This window comes from Pristiophorus japonicus, chromosome 2 (genome assembly GCF_044704955.1).
Source record: "Pristiophorus japonicus isolate sPriJap1 chromosome 2, sPriJap1.hap1, whole genome shotgun sequence".
Classification (NCBI taxonomy): domain Eukaryota; kingdom Metazoa; phylum Chordata; class Chondrichthyes; family Pristiophoridae; genus Pristiophorus; species Pristiophorus japonicus.
In genome coordinates this window covers 271,143,460-271,167,089 of record NC_091978.1, presented here as the reverse complement: position 1 = coordinate 271,167,089, position 23,630 = coordinate 271,143,460, and the positions used below count along the sequence as shown (strand labels likewise).

At 44.5% G+C, this 23,630-nt stretch overlaps 1 protein-coding gene across 3 annotated transcripts in view; it reads right to left on the bottom strand.

Annotated features, from left to right (window-relative positions):
- The window catches only part of sorcs2 (sortilin-related VPS10 domain containing receptor 2), a 963,539-nt gene that overhangs the window by 72,606 nt on the left and 867,303 nt on the right, over positions 1-23,630 (bottom strand). For all 3 annotated transcript variants that reach the window (XM_070871372.1, XM_070871374.1, XM_070871375.1), the window contains exons 16-18: positions 19,929-20,062; positions 10,272-10,385; positions 126-297 (exon numbers count right to left, since the gene is read on the bottom strand). In XM_070871372.1, the coding sequence (XP_070727473.1) occupies positions 126-297; positions 10,272-10,385; positions 19,929-20,062 (420 nt within the window). The remainder of the gene's footprint in view (positions 1-125; positions 298-10,271; positions 10,386-19,928; positions 20,063-23,630) is intronic.

Below are 23,630 nucleotides of genomic sequence, written 5' to 3'. Positions count from 1 at the left end.
TATCGAAGAAATGATACTGGCCAAGTGACATATTTCCCATGGCCTAGTACATGCTCTGGTGAGATGTGGAGATGAAGAATTATCGACAAACAGTAGTTTGATAGAATCTGATAGGTTCCTATTACCTGACTCTGCGATACCAAGAATGTAACATCATCACCAGGGTTGACTGCTAGCCTTTCTCCTTTTGAGTCTATACGCAGTCCTTTAGGAGCCATTAACGGGCATCGATACTGCATGGAGCCTTGTCGTTTGTCTGTACCGCCCTTACAAACATTCAGTGCCACCTTCCTGTAACTGTTCAACACAGACAGAGCTTTAGCATCCAGACCAGCTTATACAGATACACATATCTTATATAGTATATGTACAGAGAGAGGAAGAGAGGGGAAATATTTCATGGCACACTGCAGATTCTACGCAATATGTTTAGGTTTCTATCTTTTTCCCTTCTGCCATCAGTGTTGTGTGGAAATTATTCTGAGATGTTTCCCAGTCTGGAGAGAAAAACACTCATCAAAATGACTCTAAAATTGCAGCACTGGAAGGCTGCAAGATTACCAATTTCACAACCAGTCACAAGACTCTGAATGAAAACAAGTGTCAGCAGGCTTATCAACACCTCATAGTCACATTTTTATTGCAGAAACACCTCAGAAAGAAGCACTTCTGTCATATCCTTGGTTCCTGTGCCACGGAGTCTATCCGCTTTATAATTCAAACCAGACCAGAGCATCAGAACAACAGATAAACAGCTCCACAAATACAAGACCCAAGGTGAAGGTAATCAACATTGCCTGCCAAAGTGTTTGCTGTCACGGCACTGCTGCCTCCAGAGGAACCAGCAAAAATTTCCTTATTAGGAAGTGGGTGCCTCCAGAGTCAAGTATTTGAAATAGCTTTTGTGCTCTTTGCTGTTTTAGAACCACTGTAACTTTCATTACTAATATAAAGACAGAAACATAAGCTGATGGCCACTTCTTAGCCTTACACACTCTGTTTCCTTATAGTGTTGCTGCTGAATTGGGACAGATTAGTGCAGTGCTACAGTTCACATAGGATGTTCACCAGATATTAGCTAAACACACCACCAAGGTAATGGGCAAGAGGGACCGACCAGCAGCCCCTCCACTTGACCCTCTTGAAGACCCAGAATGCAGAGCCAAGCAAACTATGGAGAAAAGCAGAAAACTCAAGTTTTGACATTTGAGGTCTTAGGTGAAAGGGGAACACCTTGCGGAACTGTAGAATGCAACAGCATTGAAATAGACCGTTCACTCATCACATCTGCTCTGGTGTTTTACTCCATGTGCGTCACCTTGTCTAATCCCTCTCTTGTGCTCGGCTCCATACCCTTTTAATATTCATCTTTTTCAGATAACTATGTAATACTCTTTTAAAGAATTCATGGTCTCTGCTTCAATAATGGTTTGTGGCAGAAAATTCCACATTCTAACCACCATCTGCGTGAATCATTTTTTTTTACCTCCCTTTAATTCCTTTTGTGATTTGTGTCTGCCCTTCTGTTACCATCTCACAAACCAGTGGAAACTATCTATCATTTTTCACCTTTTTCACCCTTTGTAATCTTGAAGACCTTTATTTAATTGCATAATAACTACTGAAAGTTCTAACTTCTCAAGTCTTACTTATAATTGCAACCCTTCATCACTGGTAAAATCTGCTTGCACCTTTTCCATTGCTTTTATATCGTTCCCAAATTGGTGTGCCCATAACTGTACATCATGCGTGTACTGCGTTTTCTAGAAGTGCAACATTATTTCATTGTATTTTATGTCTCTCAATACACAACCAAGAATTCCATTTTCCATTTCTGTGGCCCTCATTAACTCCTGTTTCCCCAAGTGCTTTGTAATTGAATGTAATTCATGCTGAAACACATGCACAGCGTATAATTTATCCTGAGTTCTCTACTGGCATCCAGGCCCCGAATTTAACTCGGGGTGGGAATCGGGCAGGTGGGTACCGAGGCAAACCACCCAGAGCTCAGCAGCGTGAGGCCCAGGGCATTTTAATTCCCAGGCCTCACCTGTTCGCCTCCAGATAGTTTTCCATCCAAAAACTGTCAGGAAGCGGAAACTGGTGGGCAGCAGCACAATGTTTGACACCAGGGTATCCCTCCATGATCTGAAGGAATAGTCCCCATAAATCAGGCAAGTCAATTGGCAGGAGGAGGGAGCACGGACTTGGGGAGGTCTAAACTATTCTGTGGGGCCCAGAGGAGCACACCTGTTCCTCCAGGCCACACAAAAAAAATTTGAAAACGTAAAAAAAGATTTACCTATTTGGGTCTCTTCTGGCACCAACTCCTCTTCCCACTAGGTGGACCTGGCAGGAAAGCCACAACTGCTTCCCTGCTCAGGCCCACAGTTATCAGAACCAGATTGACATATTTAGAGAAGCTTGCCCCGTGACCTGCTCATAAGAGCAGCTTAAAATTGTAGCCTGCGCAATCAATGTGGAACATTGGTGTCAGCTGTGCCTCGGTGGGTAGCACACTCGCCTTTGATTCAGAAGGTTCTGGGTTCCAGACCCGCTCCAGGGACTCAGAGGTGATCTTGTTGAAGCATACAAGATACTGAGGGGGCTCGACAAGGTAGATGCAGAGAGGATGTTTCCACTTGTGGGGGAATCTAGAACTAGAGGTCATAATTTAAGAATAAGGGGTTGCCCATTTAGAAGTGAGATGAGCAGGAATTTCTTCTCTCAGAGGGTTGTAAATCTGTGGAATTCTCTGCCCCAGTGAGCTGTGGAAGCTGGGTCACTGAATATAGTTAAGGCGGAGATAGACAGATTTTGGAGCGATAAGGGAGTAAAAGGTTACAGGATAAAAACAGAAAATGCTGGCAATCTGAGCAGGTCAGGCAGCATCTGTGGAGAGGAAGCAGAGTTAACGTTTCGGGTCGATGACCCTTCATCAGGGTTATGGAGAGCGGCAGGGGAGTGGAGCTGAGTCCATAATCAGATCAGCCATGATCTTATTAAATGGTGGAACAGACTCAAGGGGCCAAATGGCTTACTGCTGCTCCTATTTCTAATGTTTTCTTATGAGTCACACGGATGATTTTAACCGTTGTCCGTCTGTTTTCTGCTGAGTGGGCAAGGATAAAATAGCCCCTTATGTTTTCGTCCATTTGAATAGTCAGCTCTTTTTAGTCAACAGAAAGTAGACAGTAGAGAAGATGAGAAGCAACAATCTATGAGATACCGGTACTTTGAAGTTTCATCATTTTTGTCAATATATACTAAATATAGAACATGCACTGGCAGCTTATCACTTTACTTCGAGTGCTGCACAATGGAAATCTTGGCATGGTACCAGCTCAATATTGCAGTGTAACAATATTACTTGTACCACTGAAAAGGACACCACTGCTCCCAACAAGAAGAAAATTGTAATCCAAATGTAATTCATTTTTATCTAATTTTATTTGAAGCAATGGTGTCCTATTAGTGTGATATATTTTCAATTTTATTAATTTGCACTTCTGTCACAGAGCATTGTACAGCATCCTGACTGGTAGAAGCAAGGGTCATAGTCACAGAATAAGGGGTCGGTCATTTAGGATTGAGATGAGGAGAAATTTCTTCACTCAATCTTTGGTGGTGAATCTTTGGAATTCTTTACCCCAGAGGACTGTGGATGCTCAGTCATTGAGTATATTCAAGACAGAGATCAATAGATTTTTGAATATTAAGGGAATCAAGGGATATGGGGATAGTGCAGGAAAGTGGAATTGAGGTAGAAGATCAGCCATGATCTTATTGAATGGCGGAGCAGGCTCAAGGGCCAAATGGCCTACTCCTGCTCCTAATTCTGATGTTGTTAATGTTATGTATTTAATCCTTGAGAACCTGTATTACACCACCACCAGAGGGCCTACCTGTTGGAGTCCCAAGGGATCCCAGCATCCTTTGGGAGCACTGTATATAAGCAGGACAGCCACGAGGTACCTGCACTCTGGAGTCTAATTAAAGGAGCTAAGGTCACACTTACTCATTGCTTACAGTACTCAGTTTCATCCTTTATTATGAGCGTAACAATTGGCGACAAGATAATGAACAACCGCGTGAAAATCCAAAGAACAGTTGGTATCCTGGAGAAGTTCTCAGAAGGGGACAATTGGGAGGCCTTCGTGGAGAGACTCGACCAATACTTCATGGCCAACGAGCTGGAAGGGGACGAGAACATTGTTAAACGAAGGGCGATCCTCCTTACCGTCTGTGGGGCAACAACCTATGGCCACATGAAGAATCCTATGGCTCCAGTAAAATGGCCACATGAAGAATCCTATGGCTCCAGTAAAACCAACAACCAAATCCTATGAAGAATTGTGTACGCTGGTCAGGAAGCATCTAAATCCTAAGGAATGCGTTTTGATGGCGAGGTATCGGTTCTACATGTGTCAACGGTCGGAGGGCCAGGAAGTGGCGAGCTACGTCGCCAAACTAAGGCGCCTCGCAGGACATTGCGAATTTGATGGATACCTAGAACACATGCTGAGAGACTTTTTTGTGCTTGGCATTGGCCATGAGGTAATCCTTCGCAAACTATTGACAGTTGAAACACCGAATTATGGCAAAGCCATAACGATAGCTCAGACATTTATGTCCACCAGCGATAACACCAAACAAATTTCACAGCATAAAGTGGTTTCGATCAGTACTGTGCACAAAGTAACGTCGTTTTCGAGCAGAAATATATATGGCAGAACGTACACGCCGGTTGCTGCACGACCTCAGATGACCCAGGGTCCGCCATCAATCGTTAATGCGAGGCAGTTAACACCTTGTTGGCGTTGTGGAAGTGATCATCGGGCCCATCAATGCCGCTTCAAACACAATGCATGCAAAGGCTGCAGAACAATGGGACACCTCCAGCGAATGTGCAGGCGAGCTGCAAACCCTGCGAACCACCACATTGCAGAGGAAGATTGATCCACGGTGGATCAGGCTGAACTAGATACTCAAACCGAGGAGGCAGAAGTGTACGGGGTACATATCTTCACCACGAAATTTCCACCAATAATGTTAAAAGTTGAATTTGAACGGAATTCCAGTATCTATGGAACTGGACACGGGTGCGAGTCAGTCCATAATGAGCAAAAAGGCCTTCAACAGGCTGTGGTGCAACAAGGCACACAGGCCCAAGCTCAGCCCCATTCACACCAAACTAAGAACTTACACCAAAGAACTGATCCCTGTAATTGGCAGTGCAGAAGTCAAAGTCTCTTATGATGGAACAGTGCACGAACTCTCACTATGGATCGTGCCAGGGGATGGCCCCACACTGTTCGGCAGAAGCTGGCTGGGAAAAATCCGCTGGAACAGGGAGGACATCAGAGCGCTTTCGTCCATCGATGATGCCTCGTGTGCCCAGGTTCTGAGAAGATTTCCATCGTTATACGAGCCAGGCATTAGAAGTTTCTCGGAGGCGAGAGTGCAGATCCATTTGGTTTACGGTGCATGACCCATCCACCACAAGGCACAGGCGGTACCGTGTATGATGTGAGAGAAAGTGGAAATTGAGTTGGACAGGCTACAGCGAGAAGGCACCATCGCACCAGTGGAATTCAATGAGTGAGCCAGTCCGATTGTCCAAGTACTTAAAGGTGACGGCACGGTCAGAATTTGTGGGGAATATAAATTACGATTAACGGTTTTTCGCTACAGGACCAATATCAGCTACCCAAGGCAGATGACCTATTTGCGATCCTGGCTGGAGGAAAGACATTCACCAAGCTGGACTTGACCTCGGCCTACATGACGCAGGAGCTGGAGGAATCTTCGAAAGGTCTCACCTGCATCAACACGCACAAAGGTCTGTTCATCTATAACAGATGCTTGTTCAGGATTTGGTCGGCCGCAGCAATTTTCCAACGGAACATGGAGAGCCTGCTAAAGTAGTTTGTGCGCCCCGTAGTTTTCCAGGACGACATACTGGTTATAGGTCGGGACACCATCGAACACTTGCAGAATCTGGAAGAGGTTCTAAGTTGGCTATACCGCATGGGACTCAGGTTGAAACACTCGAAGTGTGTTTTCCTGGCGCCAGAGGTCGAGTTCTTGGGAAGAAGAATCGCAGCAGACGGCATCAGACCCACTGACACCAAGACGGAGGCCATCAAGAACGTGCCGAGATCACAGAACGTGACGGAGCTGAGGTCGTTCCTGGAACTCCTCAACTATTTTGGTAATTTCCTACCCGGGTTAAGCACCTTGCTAGAACCCCTACATGTGCTACTGCGCAAGGGAGATGACTGGGTATGGGGGAATTCACAAGAGGTTGCCTTTGAGAAAGCCAGAAATCTGTTACGTTCAAACAAACTGCTTGTTCTGTATAACCCATGTAAAGGATTAGTGCTAGCTTGCGATGTGTCGTCATACGTGGTCGGGTGTGTGTTTCAACAGGCTAACGAATCGAGGATTTTGCATCCGGTCGTTTATGCATCCAGGAGTCTGTCTAAGGCCGAAAGGGCCTACACAGCATGATTGAAAAAGAAGCTTGGCCTGTTACAACCCGCCAGATCAGGACCTGGACCACCCAGGATCCTTTACTGTTTCTGGTAAAAAAAAACTGTCCTCCATGGGAGCTGGTCCAGCATCCCAGCGGAAATGCAGGAGGCGATTAAGCCGTTCCACAGGCGCAAAGACAAAATATTCTTGCAGGCGGACTGTCTTTTGTGGGGTAATCGCGTGGTCTTGCCCAAGAAAGGTGGAGAAAAATTCATTCGTGACCTACACAGCATCCACCCAGGCATTGTAATGATGTATGCCATAGCCAGATCCCATAGGCACAAGTTTCCCCAGGAGTTGCTCCGTTTTTTTTGGAGCAACTAGAGTTTTTTTGGAGTAACTTAAAAATCGCAATTCTCCCTATTTAAGTTGCTCCAGTGTAAGTGAGTTAGTTAGGCTTTTTTTAAGTTCACTTGTTTTTTCAAAAGAGGGCGTTACCAGCCATTTACACCTGGTTTGGCCATTTAAGCAAGTTTAGCCAGCTAAAACTTACTCCAAACTAAGTTAGGCTAAAGTGAACACTTTTGCAGGTTCTGAAAAACCCTGTGGTAAATGCAGAGATCAGCGCAGGTAGCCTCCAAATGACAGAGTTATGGGCCCAAATTTGGCCAGTACAGATTTCTGGTGCACTCACCCAGAGGTACGCCGCTTTTGTAGAATTCCAAGTCCGCCAAAAACCTTCAGACCATGTTTGGCCGCTTCCCATCCTCTCCTCTATGGTGGTGTAGCGTGGCAACTGGATTCTGAGGCGAAGCCAGGTCCCGGCGCTGAAAACAGTGCCGGGACCTCTGCACATGCGCGCTAGAGTGTGTGCGCATACGCAGTAGCTCCTAGCCTCCAGAATCTGAGAGTGTGTGATGCAGGCTGTGTGGGAGGGGCCGACGCTCGCCGTCCCTATCCCGGGCCGAGTGGCCTGCCGCACAGGCTGGCCGCTGCCTTCCCTCGCTGAGGGCTACAAGAAACAGGTTTGTGGGAGAAGAGTTTTGATGGCGGGGAGAGGGGAAGAGTTTTAATGAGGGTTTGGGAGGAGGGGGGGGAGGGAAGGGGAAGAGTTTTGATCCGGCGGGGCAGACGGGGGGTGGGGGGGGAGAGTTTTGATCCGGCGGGTGGGAGGAGAAAAGAATCTTCAAAGATTTTCCAGTACTTTAATATCTAGCTATCTTTACTAAAAATATACTCAGTTTAATCAGGCTGATAGCACCTACACCCTGTCCAGTTTCACTGCTTGGGATTTTAAAAAAAAACTAGCATTCCTATTATAACACTGCCATTTGGAGTCTATCTGCGCTGATCTCTTCACTCACCTCAGGGTTTTTCAGAACGTACAAAAGTGGCCACTTACTCTGGCCTAACTTAGTTTGGAGTAAGTTTTAACTGGCTAAACTTGCTTAAATGGCCAAAACAGGTGTAAGTGACTGGTAATGCCCCCTTTTGAAAAAAAAAACTGAACTAAAAAAAACCCTAACTAACTTACTCACTGGAGCACCTTCAATGGGGAGAATTGCGATTTTTAAGTTACTCCAAAAAAATCAAGTTGCTCCAAAAAAAACAAAGCAATTCCTGGGGAAACTTGGGCCCCATGTGTGGTGGCCCGGCATCGACTCAGATTTAGAGTCATGCGTGCGCCAGTGCAACACTTGCTCTCAACTGAGCAATGCACCCAGAGAGGCAACGCTAAGTTTGTGGTCGTGGCCCTCCAAACCGTGGTCTAGGATCCACGTTGACTATGTGGGCCCATTTCTAGGCAAAATGTTCTTGGTTGTCGTGGATGCTTATTCAAAATGGATTGAATGTGTAATAATGTCTGTAAGCACATCCACCGCCACCATCGAAAGCCTACAAGCCATGTTTGCCACACACACCTGCCTGATTTCCTAGTCAGCGACAATGGCCTGTGTTTCACCAGTGCTGAATTCAAGGAATTCATGACCCGTAATGGGATCAAGCATTTCACATCTGCCCCATTCAAGCCCGCATCCAATGGCCAGGCAGAACAGGCAGTTCAGACCATCAAGCAAAGCTTGAAACGTGTGTCGGAAGGTTCCCTGCAGACCCGACTGTCCCGAGTTCTGCTCAGCTACCACACCAGACCCAATTCGCTCACCGGGGTTCCCCCAGCCGAGCTGCTCATGAAAAGGGCGCTCAAAACCAGGCTCTCTCTTGTCCACCCTGATCTCCATGATCACGTTGAGGGCAGGCGGCATCAACAAAGTATGTATCATGATCGCGCAAATTTGTCACGCGATATTGAGGTCAATGATCCTGTGTTTGTACTCACTTATGGACATGATCCCAAATGGCTCGCTGGCACGGTCATAGCCAAAGAAGGGAGTAGGGTGTTTCAGGTCAAACTGGCCAATGGACTAACGTGCAGAAAGCATTTGGACCAAATCAAATTGCAGTTCACTAACAGCTACGAACAACCTGAAGAGGACACCTCCAACTTCGACCCTCTAACACACACACAAGTGGCAACCGACATCATGGTTGCCCATGAAGCAGAACTCACCATCCCCAGCAGCCCAGTGAAGAACTAACCAACTCACCCATACCTGCATTTGTACTGAGACAATCGACAAGGGAACGAAAAGCCCCAGATCATCTCGCCCTGTAAATAAGTGTACTATTGACTTTACTAGGGAGTGATGTTATGTATTTAACCCTTGGCAACCTGTATCACACCACCACCAGAGGACCTACCTGTTGGGAGTCCCAAGGGATCCCAGCATCCCTTGGGAGCACTGTATATAAGCAGGCCACCCACGCGGTACCTGCACTCTGGAGTCTAATTAAAGGAGCTAAGGTCACACTTACTCATTGTTTACAGTACTCAGTTTCATCCTTTATTATGAGCGTAACAGTTAACACCCACAATTAAAACGTGGATACAATAATGTGTGGGTACATTTTCACCTTCACCTTCTAGCGAAATGTACTGTCTGCCCATTGTTAAACCTGCCCAATTTTCATCAAATTGATTCATAAGGAATGAAAATTAGGCGCGTTCTACAATGGGTGAATGATCAGCTCTGCCAGATTGTGTCAGCCGTGGCTCAGTGGTAGCTCTCTCGGCTCTGCATCAGGTGGTTATAAGTTCAAGTCGCACTCCAGAGACTTGGGCACATAATCCAGACCGACACTAGTACTGAGGGAGTGCCGCACTGTTGGAGCGGCCACCTTTCAGATAAGACGTTAAACTGAGGCCCCATCTGCCCCCTCAGGCAGACACACAGATCCCTTGACACTATTTCAAAGAAGAACAGGGGAATTCTCCTCAACCAACATCACTAAAACAGTACATCTGGTCATTATCACATTGCTGTTTGTGGAACCTTGATGTGCGCAAATTGGCTGCCGCATTTCCTACATTACAACAGTGATTACATTTCAGAAGTACTTCATTCGTTGTAAAGAGCTTTGGGACATCCTGAATTCTTTACTGTCCAGGTAGTGAAGATTACATTTTATACCATGAGGTTCCCAATAAAAGGTGGCCCTTCATCTCAATGCATCTATGTATGTACCTCATTGACATGGAGAAGAGAGACAAGGAGGAGGGGACTGCTGTTCATGGTCCAAAAAAAATTCCTAGCATCAGAAGAATGCAGTTATGAACATGTCCCATGACAAGGTACACACACACCAATGAAAGGATGGGGAGAAAGGGGCAGAGGTTATGAAGCATCAGCTCTCACAATAAGCTTATTTTCTTTCCTGACATGTGAAGTACCTACCCAGAGCTTCTGGTGTACGTCTGTCCCGATTTACAGTCCTCAGAAGGTGAATCCGCATTGTACCAAAATGCTGGGACACATTTGCCATTAGCTTGCTGTTCAAATCCATAGTCACTGCAAAAATACAACAATGATCAATTGAAGACTAAACAGATAAAAGTATTCAAGCAACACAGGGGTAGATTTTCAACTTGCCATCTGTGTGTAAAACTGCAGATCAGACACCCGTTAGAGAAAGCACCCAATTTTAATTTCCAATTATTTCTATAACAGGAGACTGAACTGTGCCAGGTTCACATCTGGAAGGCAAGTTGAAAATCTACCCTACAGATTCTAAACAACTTGCACATTAAGGAACTCGACTAAGCTGGGTTATATATAGACGGGTTGAAATTCCTCATTAAGGCTCCAAATTGTTGTAAACAGGTCTTTGAATGACATCCATGGTATTCTCCTTGACAGTGTTGCTCATCCATTTGAAATGGGAGCAGCACGATGTGGATAGCCAGGCCTGTGGGAATAGGCTTCTTAAATGTGAGTATCACTTTTTAATTTTTAATTGGCACATTTGTTTTTACTGAGTATATTATCACACATGGATTATTACTGCTTTATTACATTTTGTTGCTGTTTAAGTCAGAGATTTTTCATTAAAGGCATTAATATTAAGATTTTATATATATTAGACCATGGGCAGAGTCTCAAAGAAATGCTTTTCCATAGTCCCTTCTGTGGAAGTACTTCATATTCACACCAATATTAGTTTAGGGAACACTTATCACAAACATCAATGTTCCCATCTTCAAAGTGAACATTTTTCAAAAATATTCTTTAGAAAATAAGCAGAAATCTTGTCAAAACCCAGAGTGATGACGTAATTGTGAGTTACTTAAGTGACCAATCACAATTGCTATACTTGTCAGTACAGCAAAATCAGCCAATCACGATCTCTGTACTAGATCGATTAGAGTCAGTGATTGCATGCACCGAAACAATGGCGTGCTGCATGCACGCAGTTGCGGGAGCCAAAGGCAACATAATTTATTTTTTGGACTCTAGCTGGATTACATTTTTCATGAGTGTTCATCAGTGAAAAGTTACTGGAACTAGAGAAGCTAAAATTGCAGAGAATGCCATCGAAAGTTTAGATCTGGAGCTGGTTATTGCACCAGAAAGACTCGCAACAATCCCACATTCGATTGGATGTCATCGGCAGTGCTACATGCGTTTCACTGATAAATCCAAGATCGACAGAGCCAAGAAGAAGAAAGGGAAAATCAGAACTACGAACATGAGTACATTCATATATTTATTTGTATATTATCAATACTGATCAAGTTATAGAACAGACGGCAAAGCACAACTCCAAGACAAAGGGAGGTTTGACAGGATTTACTCTCAACAAGACAGCTGTACAAAGGTGGACCTAGTCACAGCATGAGAGGGCTGCTAGAAGCAGAGAATGTCATAAGAACATAAGAAATAGGAACAGGAGTAGGCCATACGGCCCCTCAAGCCTGCTCCGCCGTTCAATAAGATCATGGCTGATCTGATCATGGACTCAGTTCCACTTCCCCGCCCGCTCTCCATAACCCCTTATCGTTTAAGAAACTGTCTATTTCTGTCTTAAATTTATTCACTGTCCCAGCTTCCACAGCTCTCTGAGGCAGCGAATTCCACAGATTCACAACCCTCAGAGAAGAAATTTCTCCTCATCTCTGTTTTAAATGGGCGGCCCCTTATTCTAAGATCATGCCCTCTTGTTCTAGTCTCCCCCATCTGTGGAAACATCCTCTCTGCATCCACCTTGTCAAGCCCCCTCATAATCTTATACATTTCGATAAGATCGCCTCTCATTCTTCTGAACTCCAATGAGTAGAAGCCCAACCTACCCAACCTTTTCTCATAAGTCAATCCCCTCATCCCCAGAATCAACCTAATGAACCTTCTCTGAATTGCCTCCAAAGCAAGTATATCCTTTCATAAATATGGAAACCAAAACTGCACGTAGTATTCCAGGTGTGGCCTCACCAAAACCTTGTATAGCTGTAGCAAGACTTCCCTGCTTTTATACTCCATCCTCTTTGCAATAAGGCCCAAGATACCCTTGGCCTTCCTGATCACTTGCTGTACCTGTATACTATCCTTTTGTTTTTAATGCACAAGTACCCCCAGGTGCCGCTGTACTGCGGCACTTTACAATCTTTCTCCATTTAAATAATAACTTGCTCTTTGATTTTTTTCTGCCAAAGTGCATGACCTCACACTTTCCAACATTATACTCCATCTGACAAATTTTTGTCCACTCACTTAGCCTGTCTATGTCCTTTTGCAGATTTTTTGTGTCCTCCTCACACATTGCTTTTCCTCCCATCTTTGTATCATCAGCAAACTTGGCTACGTTACACTCAGTCCCTTCTTCCAAGTCGTTAATACAGATTGTAAATAGTTGGAGTTCCAGCACTGATTCCTGCGGCTCCCCACTGGTTACTATCAAGAGATAACTGGTCATATAACGTTAACAAGATCTCGCACTGACTTGGACAAGACAAGAAGGGAGCATGATGAAAAGGATGTGAGGAATGTCATGGACACCATTCAGGATATGGTTAATCCTTTTGACCCTTCCTTGGAGACAGATCAGTTGTATCATATTACATTAGGCCAAGTTGCATCAACACCTGTAGTCAAAGACCTTTCAGTTGCCGAGGAAAAAGGAGAGCAAGCGTTTGTTACTTTTTGTCAGAAGTGACTACAAAACTAAGATGTCAGCTTTCATGATCCTGTCAAGATGATGAAACTGAAGACTTTCAAGGACTCAAAAAAATCTACCTTAATGAAAGTAAAGGGTAGAGAGGTTGCTCTGAAAGCAGATCGGAACTTATTTGCCAGACTAATAGTTGTTGGAACAGTGAGAAAAGTGGACATCGATGAGATGCTGGTTCATACGTTAGGACCATTGCCCTTGCTTCTAGCTAATCATGATGGATCCCTCATAAAGACAAACAAAGCCAAACTCTTGCACTTTCTCGAGGGGTCAGTCAACCCACTCCTTACCAAGTGATCCCAAATGGTTCAACATGGGTGTGGGATGCTATGGCATTGATTTAAGTCATGAAACCACAATCAACATTTGGACAGTTTGCTGACCACGTATAGAAAGTTTTTACGAGACAAGCAAAGATGGATAAGTCCAGAGTGATTCACTTTGTTCCAGACAGATACAAGACCAACAGCCTCAAAAGTGGTGAAAGGGGACAGAGGTCAGTTGGAGGAACGCATATCACCAAAATCTTCTCTCCTGACCAGAAAGTTCCAAAGCAGTGGACAAAATTTCTGTCTTGCAGTGACAACAAGGAAAATCTTCTCCAGTTCCTCTATGAAAGATGGTGCAAAGGAGATTATTGATGAATTAACACTCTTTGGAGGACATGGAAGTGAGTGTCATGCTATAAGTCAGAATGACAGCAAAACAGATCTGGAGGTGGTACCAATCCCAGCACTGTTCTCCAATCAGGAAGAACTCCTGCTTCATAGTGCATTTACTGTCAGTTCCAGTGAGAATGTCATCATAAACAGTCCTGCAACTGATGTCTTTGTACTGTGCTTGGTGTTCTGCAAGGACATTGATGACAAGCTCTACTTTCGCACAGGAAGAGGAAACAACACGTGTACAATAGATGTTCATTGCATCTTTGATCACTTTGGGAAAGATGTATGTGCTGCTCTCGTAGGGCTTCACTGTTATTCAGGGTGTGATTCAATGAGTGCTCTGTATGGAATGGGGAAGGTGAAATCAGCAAAAGCCCTGATCACCAGCAAAAAGCACTGTTCGACATTTGAGAAGTTAAGGACCTCGTTTGCTGTTTCACAATCCCATTGTGAATAACTAGAGGCATACACTTGCGAGCTTTACGGGCAGAGTGGATTTCAGAGATGTGAACCAGGCCAGATGTCAAATGTTCAAGACCGGAAGTTTTGCAGAGAAGTGCTTGCCACCAAATAAAGATTCACTGTACACGCATATACAGCGTGTCAATTACCAGTCTGCAATTCACAAGCGATGTCTTGAGAACATGTCGGAAATCCCATCTCCAAAGGACCATGGGTGGAAACTTGAAGATGACGTACTTGTCAGAAGACGAGATGACACTTCCTCCTGCACCAGCAAGTGTAATGGAGCTTGCAAATTGCTCATGCAAAAAGACCCAGTGTGCACAAGGAAGGTGCTCTTCTCTTCTCAACAATGCTACCTTGCATCGACATGTGCTCGTGTGTAGGTTGTGAGAATGTTGCATCTTTGCCTGAGTCTTCTAGGGCTGAGGAAACAGATACCCTCGATTCTGATGATGATTCATAGATGCATTCCTTTTCAGCCTCTAACTTTTTTTCAGATTTACTTGTTTTTTCAATACTTCTAGTTAAAAAAATATATCAATACTATTACTTTTATTATAATTATAATTATAATGGTTGACAAATGAGTGCGGGTATCCATCTGAAATGTCAATGTGTGCATGAAATAAATGGTAGATTTCTTTCTTAGCAACGGATATGAAAATAAAACTTAAGATTTATGTTTAACTGCACCGTATGATGCGTCCAGTCCTCAGAGATACTTCTTTTTACCAATTCTTACACTATCCATGCGTAAAATGAGAACTAGTTGGCAGACAGAAAGCAGAGGGTCGGGATAAGCGGGTCCTTTTCAGAATGGCAGGCAGTGACTAGTGGAGTGCCGCAGGGTTCAGTGCTGGGACCCCAGCTCTTTACAATATACATTAATGATTTAGATAAAGGAATTGAGTGTAATATCTCCAAGTTTGCAGATGACACTAAACTGGATGGCGGTGTGAGCTGTGAGGAGGATGCTACGAGGCTGCAGGGTGACTTGGACATGTTAGGTGAGTGGGCAAATGCATGGCAGATACAGTATAATGTGGATAAATGTGAGGTTATCCACTTTGGGGGCAAAAACACGAAGGCAGAATATTATCTGAATGGCGACAGATTAGGAAAAGGGGAGATGCAACGAGACCTGGGTGTCTTGGTTCATCAGTCATTGAAAGTTGGCATGGAGGGACAGCAGGCGGTGAAGGAGACAAATGGTACCTACGTTGGCCTTCATAGCTAGGGGATTTGAGTATAGGAGCAGGGAGGTCTTACTGCAGTTGTACAGGGCCTTCGTGAGACTTCACCTGGAATATTGTGTACAGTTTTGGTCTCTTAATCTGAGGAAAGACATTCTTGCTATTGAGGGAGTGCAGTGAAGGTTCACCAGACTGTTTCCAGGGATGGCTGAACTGATATGAGGAGAGACTGGATCAACTGGGCCTTTATACACTGGAGTTTAGAAGGATGAGAGGGGATCTCATAGAGACATGCAAGATTCTGACAGGACTGGTTAGATGCGGGAAGAATGTTCCCGATGTTGGGGAAGTCCAGAACCAGGTGATAGTCTTAGGATAAGGGATAAGCCATTTAGGACTGAGATGAGGAGAAACTTCTTCACTCAGAGAACTGTTAACCTGTGGAATTCCCTGCCACAGAGAGTTGTTGATGCCAGTTTGTTGGATATATTCAAGAGGAAGTTACGATATGGCCCTTATGGCTAAAGGGATCAAGGGGTATGGAGAGAAGCAGGAAAGGAGTACTGAGGTGAATGATCAGCCATGATCTTATTGAATGGTGGTGCAAGCTCGAAGGGCCGAATAGCCTACTCCTGCACCTATTTTCTATGTTGCTATATTTCTATGTTAGCACTAGCACTGATTATGTCACTGTTGCTAGGTAAAAAAGTCCATAGCAACCATCTTTATGTCATTCTTTGTTTTTGGCCATTTCTCGGTAACACTCAATTTTCAGACTTGGAAACATTTGGTTTTTTGCTTCAGATACATATGTTTAATATATTTAGCATGGTTCTAAGTACTTCCCACACAGAGACTACAGAACTAAAAATCTAGGCAAGAAAACAGGTTTCGGCCCACGGTCTATATATTATTGTGTTGGATACGCTGTGTGGGTGATGCATACTAGTGCACACCTACACTGACGGAACAATTGGGACACAATCACTATATGTTTATCTGGTGATAATACACTGCTGATTAGCAGTTAACATGGGGTTGATATAATAACATGGGGTTGAAACTATTATGTACAGAATGCTTTACTTTGCAAAGGCCTTGAAGCTCCACTAAGTCAACAAAGCTTGCTATATTGTATCATCATCATAGGCAGTCCCTTGGAATCGAGGAAGATTTGCTTCCACTCTTAGAATGAAGTCCTTAGGTGGCTGAATAGTCCAATACGAGAGCTATAGACCCTACCACAGGTGGGACAGACAGTCGTTGAGGGTAAGGGAGGGTGGGACAAGTTTGTTGCACATTCTTTCCGCTGCCTGCGCTTGTTTTCTGCATGCACTCGGCGATGAGAATCAAGAAGCTCAGCGCCCTCCCGAATGCACTTCCTCCACTTCGGGCGGTCTTTGGCCAGGTGTCGGTGGGGATGTTGCACTTTATCAGGGAGGCTTTGAGGGTGTCCTTGTAACATTTCCTCTGTACACCTTTGGCTCATTTGCCATGAAGGTGTTCTGAGTAGAGCGCTTGCTTTGGGAGTCTCGTGTCTGGCATGTGGACAATGTGGCCTGCCCACCAGAGCTGATCAAGTGTGTTCAGTGCTTCAATGCTGGGGATGTTGGCCTGGTCGAGGACACTAATGTTGATGCATCTGTCCTCCCAGGGGATTTGTAGGATCTTGCGGAGGCATCGTTGGTGGTATTTCTCCAGCGACTTGGCCATGTCTCTGAGCCATACAGGAGGGCGGGTATTACTGCAACCCTGTAGACCATGAGCTTGGTGGCGCACTGGAGGCAGTGTTGAATCTCATCATCAATGTCTGCTCTTGTTGACAAGAGGCTCCCATGAGCTTGGTGGCGCACTGGAGGCAGTGTTGAATCTCCTCATCAATGTCTGCTTTTGTTGACAGGAGGCTCCCAAGGTATGGGAAACGGTCCACGCTGTCCAGGGCCGCGCCGTGGATCTTGATGACTGGGGGGCAATGCTATGCGGCAAGGACAGGCTGGTGGAGGACCTTTGTCTTACGAATGTTTAGCGTAAGGCCCATGCTTTCGTACGCCTCAATAAATACGTCAACAATGTCCAGGAGTTCAGCCTCAATGTGCGCAGACACAGGCGTCGTCCGTGTACTGTAGCTCAACGATAGAGGTTGGGGTGGTCTTGGACCTGGCCTGGAGACGGCGAAGGTTGAACAGCTTCCCACTGGTTCTGTAGTTTAGTTCCAGTCCAGCGGGGAGCTTGTTGACTGTGAGGTTGAGCATGGTAGCGAGAAAGAGTGAGAAGAGGGTTGGGGCGATGATGCAGCCCTGTTTGACCCCGGTCCGGACGTGGATTGGGTCTGTGATGGATCCGTTGGTAAGGATCACGGCCTGCATTTCGTCGTGGAGCAGGCGGAGGATGTTGACGAACTTTTGGGTGCATCCGAAACGGAGGAGGACGCTCCTTAGACCATTGTGGTTGACAGTGTCAAAGGCCTTTGTAAGGTCGAAGGCAGCCATGTATAAGGGCTGGTGTTGCTCCCTGCAGTTGTCGCGCTGCAAAGATTATGTTCGTTGTGCCCCGCAGGGAACGAAATCCACACTGTGACTCCGGGAGGAGCTCCTCGGCCACAGGGAGAAGACGGTTGATGAGGACTCTAGTGACAACTTTCCCAGTGGCTGATAGCAGGGAGATTCCTCTGTAGTTGACTTGTCCCCTTTTTTAAAGATGTTCACGATCACTGCATCTCCGAGATCTCCCGGCATGCTCTCCTCCCTCCAGATGAGGGAGATAAGGTCATATATCCGCGCCAACAGTGCCTCTCCGCCATACTTTAGTGCCTCAGCAGGGATTCCATCCGTTCCCGTAGCCTTGTTGTTCTTGAGCTGTATATTGTATACATGCTCTGTAACTCCACGAAAAAAGTACTGTCCTTGATTACACACAATTTGAAGCACATTGCAAGACAGTCATCATCATCATAGGCAGTCCCTTGGAGTCGAGGAAGACTTGCTTGCACTTCTAAAATGAGTTCTTTGGTGGCTGAACAGTCCAACATGAGAGCCACAGACCCTGTCACAGGTGGGACAGATATTCGTTGGAGGAAGTGGTGGGGGTGGCACTGATTTACCACACAGTTCTTCCGCTGTCTGCGTCTGACCTCTCCACGCCTCGCAGCGTTGAGATTCAAAGAGCTCAACGCCCTCCCGGATGCACTTTCTCCACCTAGGGTGGTCTTCAGCCAAGGTCTCCCAGTTGTCAGCGGTGATGTTGCACTTCACCAGGGAGGCTTTGAGGGTGTCCTTATAATGTTTCCACTGCCCATCTTTGGCTCGTTTGCCATGAAGGAGCTCTGCATAGAGCAATTGCTTGGGGTGTCTCTTGTCTGGCATGCGAACTAAGTGGCCTGCCCAGCGAAGCTGATCGAGTGTGGTTAGTGCTTTAATGCCGGGGATGTTAGCCTGGGCGAGGCCACACAAGATAGTAACACACTGAGGAATTGACAGGATGTCACTCAACACAAATATTCAATTTAGCAAAGTCAGGGTAGGTTTTACAAATTAGCGCTCTCAACGCATAAGATAATGCTCCCAACACCCAAATTCCTGTTGCATGAGACTCTGCACCAGGACATTTATTGTTACCTCAACACTAAGCTAGATTAGTGGCTTCAAATGCACCTCAGTCTGTGTGTTAATCTATTTAATATTTACAAATCGTTTTCTGTTTTAATTCTATTGCTGGTTGTGTCAGATAGCAGACAGTGAAATTTAGTAGGTTCTGGGATTAACGCACATGATTTGACAAGCAGTGCTTTTGGGATTTATTTAATCGAATGATAGAGGAATATAGTTGTTCCTATATGTTATAACTGAGGGCTAAACAACATAAACCCTACTCCCCTAATCACTTTTTCAGTAAATACATGAGCCACTGTAGGATGAGCTTCATATAACAAAAAGTTAAATGGTTCAAGTTTTGATCTGTGCTAAGTTAGCTCATCTCAGCCACGACAGGATTTGGGGCACTGTAAATGGGTTAAGGGAGAAGGAGTAAAAAATAATCAATCAGAGGCCCTGCTCCCTAACTACATGCAGTAACCCTCTGGAAAGTGTAGGCGCAGGATGCTGGCTGAGAACTGGATCAAACATGGGAAGCACCCATCAAACCGTACCACAACATAAATCAGAACCTTCATAAAGGAAGGGAAGAAATTTGGAGGAAAATCCACACAATAAATTATGACAAAAAGTAAAATACTGCAGATACTGGAAGTCTGAAAATAAAAAATTGAAAAAGCTGGAAATACTCAGCAGGTCAGGCAGCATCTGTGGAAAAACAGTAGTCTGTGTTTCAGGCCTTTGGCCTTTCCTCAAGACTAGAAATCGTTAGCTTGTGTTCGTCACATCTTTATATTAACGTATCTCACACAGGATGATATTCACATAGAAAGCATGAACCAAATAGGGCAAGCATTGCAATAATTTTGAATTATTTAAACTCTCATCATATATCGAGCAATTTCTAATCGTGTTATTTGTAATTCTAACGTATTGTACAAACCCCTGGTTAAACTGTCAAAGGAACAGGTAATTACCACTCAAAATCAAGCTCTGTGCACTGGCAAGGTTTCGATGTAAGAGCCGATGTGAAGTTCTTTCCTTTAATACACCATGAGGATATTTTCCGCTTGCGGAATTGTCTCTCCTCTCCCATGATGCAATGCTCATCCTAAACAAAAACATATTGATGATCAGTATTACAGATTGGTACATTACAGAATCATATAATGATACAGCACATAAGGAGGCCATTTGGCCCATCATGCCTGTACCGGATCTTTGGTAGGACTATCTAATTAGTCCCACTCCCCTGCTCTTCCCCATAGCCCTGTACATTTATTCCCTTCAAGTAGTTATCCAATTGTCTTTTGAAAGTTACTATTGAATTTGCTTCCACCACTCTTTCAGGCAGTGCATTCCAGATTACAACAACTCACTGCTGGATTGAGAAAATCACACAGAATATACACCAAAACAATGAGATAAAATGGTGCCTAATGAAATGGGACTTCAGGTAAACTATGGCCTTGCCTATAATAATGTGCCATATTGACCTGGATTTTGCTCCTGGGGAAGGGGTGGAGATTTTCCTGTGCACTTTGCATCGTGAAATCATGAACCTGTGTATAAAGAATGTATGGATTTGACACACACAGCACACAAAGGGAATCTTTCCTCTTGATGGTAACTCAAACAATGTGTCTTCTTCTTCTTAGGCAATCCCCTGGAGTTAAGCATGATTTGTTTCCACACTAAAATGAGTTCTAAGATGAATAATGAGTCCTATGCGGGATCTACAGTCTCTGTCACAGGTGTGGCAGGTAGTGGTTGAAGGGACAGGTAGGTGGGGTGCTTGGTTTCTTGTACTATCCTTCCAGTGTTTGTACTTGGCTTCCACATGCTCCTGACAGAGAAACTCAAAGTGTTTGACGCCTTCACGGATGCTTCTCCTCCACTTTGACCGGTCTTGGGCCAGGAATTCCCAAAACTCGATGGGGATGTTACATTTTTTCAAGGAGGCATTGAGGGCATCGGTGAAGCGTTTTCTCTGCCCTCCTGGGGTTCGCTGGCCGTGGTGGAGCTCGGAGTAGAGTGCTTGCTTCAGGAGTTTTATATCAGGCATGCGGACAATATGGCCTGTCCATTGGAGCTGATGGAGCGTGATCAATGGTTCGATGCTGGGGATGTTGGCCTGAGAGAGAACTCTGACGTTGGTACTCCTATCCTGCCAATGGAATTGCAGGATTTTGCAGAGGCAGGGTTGGTGGTACTTCTTCAGTGCTTTGAGGTGCACACTGTATGTTGTTCATGTCTCTGAAGCATATAGGAGGGCGTGTATCACTACTGCTTGGTAGACCATGAGCTTGGTGCCGGGTTTGAGATCTTGTTTTTTTTTCCTCAAACGACCAAAGGCTGCACTGGTGCACTGAAGGCAGTGTTGGATTTCATCATCGGTGTCTGTCCTCGCTGACAGAAGGCTCGCAAGGTATAGAAAGTGGTCCATGCTGTCCAAGGTCTTATCATGGATCTTGATGCACAAATAGATACAAATGGGTATGATGTGATAACCATTACAGTGACGTGGTTGCAAGGTGACCAGGACTTGCAACCAATATTCAGGGGTATTTGACAATTCGGAATGACAGACAGAAAGGAAATGGAGGTGGGGTAGCACTGTTAATAAAGGATGAGATCAGTGCATTAGTGAGAAATGATATTTGCTCAGAAGATCAAGCTGTTAAATCAGTTTGGGTGAAGATAAGGAATAATAAGGGGAAAAAGTCATTGGTGAGCATAGTCTATAGGTCTCCTAACAGTAGCTATAATGTTGGATGGAGTATAAATCAAGAAATAATGGAGGCTTGTAATAAAGGAACGGCAATAATCATGGACAATTTTAACTTTCATATTGATTGGACAAAGCCAGGGTAGCCTTGAGAAAGAGTTCATAGAGTGTATCTGAGATAGTTTCCTCGAACAGTATGTTGCAGAATCAACCAGGGAGCAGGCTATCTTAGAACTGGTACTGTGTAATGAGACAGGATTAATAAATGATCTCGTAGGAAAGGACCATCTAGGAATGAGTGACCATACTATGGTTGAATTTCAAATTCAGTTGGAGGGTGAGAAAATTAGTTCTCAAACCAGTGTCCTAAGCTTAAATAGAAGAGATTACAAAGGTATGAGGGCAGAATTGGTTAAAATAGACTGTGAAAATAGATTAAAGTATGGGACAGCTGATGAGCAGTGGCAGACATTTAAGGAGATATTTCATAACTCGCAACAAAAATATATCCAATGACAAGGAAAGACTAAGAGAAGGGATAACCATCCGTGGCTAACTAAGGAAATAAGGGATGGTATCAAATTGAAAACAAGGGTCTATGCACTTGCCCAAGACTAGTGGGAGGCCAGAGGATTGGGAAACCTTTAAAAGCCAGCAAGGAACAACTAAAAAAATGATAAAGAGAGGGCAGATAGATTATGAAAGTAAACTAGCACGAAATATAAAAACAGATAATAAGAGTTTCTACAGGTACATAAAAAGGAAAAGACTGGCTAAAGTAAATGTTGGTCCCCTAGAGGATGAGACTGGGGAATTAATAATAGAGAACAGGGAAACGGCAGAGACATTGAACAAATATTTTGTATCGGTCTTCACAGGTTGAAGACACTAAAAACATCCCAATGGTGGATAATCAAGGGGCTATAGGGAGGGAGGAACTGAATACAACCACTATCACTAATGAAGTAGTACTCGGTAAAATAATGGGACTAAAGATGGACAAGTCCACTAGACCTGATGGCTTACATCCCAGGGTCTTAAAAGAAGTGACTGCAGAGATAGTGGATGTGTTGGTTGTAATCTACCAAAATTCCCTGGATTCTGGGGCAGTCCCAGTGGATTGGAAAACCGCAAATGTAACGCCCCTATTTAAAAAAGGAGGCAGACAAAAAGCAGGAAACTATAGATCAGTTAGCCTAACATCTGTTGTTGGGAAAATACTGGAGTCCATTATTGAGGAAGCAGTAGCGGGACATTTGGAAAAGCATAATTAAATCAAGCAGAGTCAGCATGGTTTTATGAAAGGGAAATCATGAATGACAAATTTTCTGGAGTTTTTTGAGGATGTAATGAGCAGGGTGGATAACGGGGAACCAGTGGATTTGGTGTATTTGGCTTTCCAGAACGCATTCGATAAGGTGCCACATAAAAGGTTACTGCAAAAGATAAAAGTTCACGGGGTTGGAGGTAATATATTAGCATGGATAGAAGATTGGCTAACTATTGGTTAACTAACAGAAAACAGAGAGTCGGGATAAATGGGGAAGTTTCCAGTTGGCAAACAGTGACTAGTAGGGTGCTGCAGGGATCGGTGCTGGGTCCTCAACTATTTACAATATATATCAATGACTTGGATGAAGGGACTGAGTGTAATGTAGCCAATGATGATACAAAGATGGTAAGGAAAGAAAATTGTGAGGAAGACACAAAAATTCTGCAAAGGGATATAGACAGGCTAAGTGAATGGGCAAAAATTTGGCAGATGGAGTATAATGTGGGAAAATGTGAGGTTATCCACTTTGACAGAAAAAGTAGAAAAGAAAATTGTAATTTAAATGGAGAAAAATTTCAAAATGCTGCAGTACAGAGAGACCTGGGGGTCCTTGTGCATGAAACACAAAAAGTTAGTATGCAGGTACAGCAAGTAATCAGGAAGGCAAATGGAATGTTG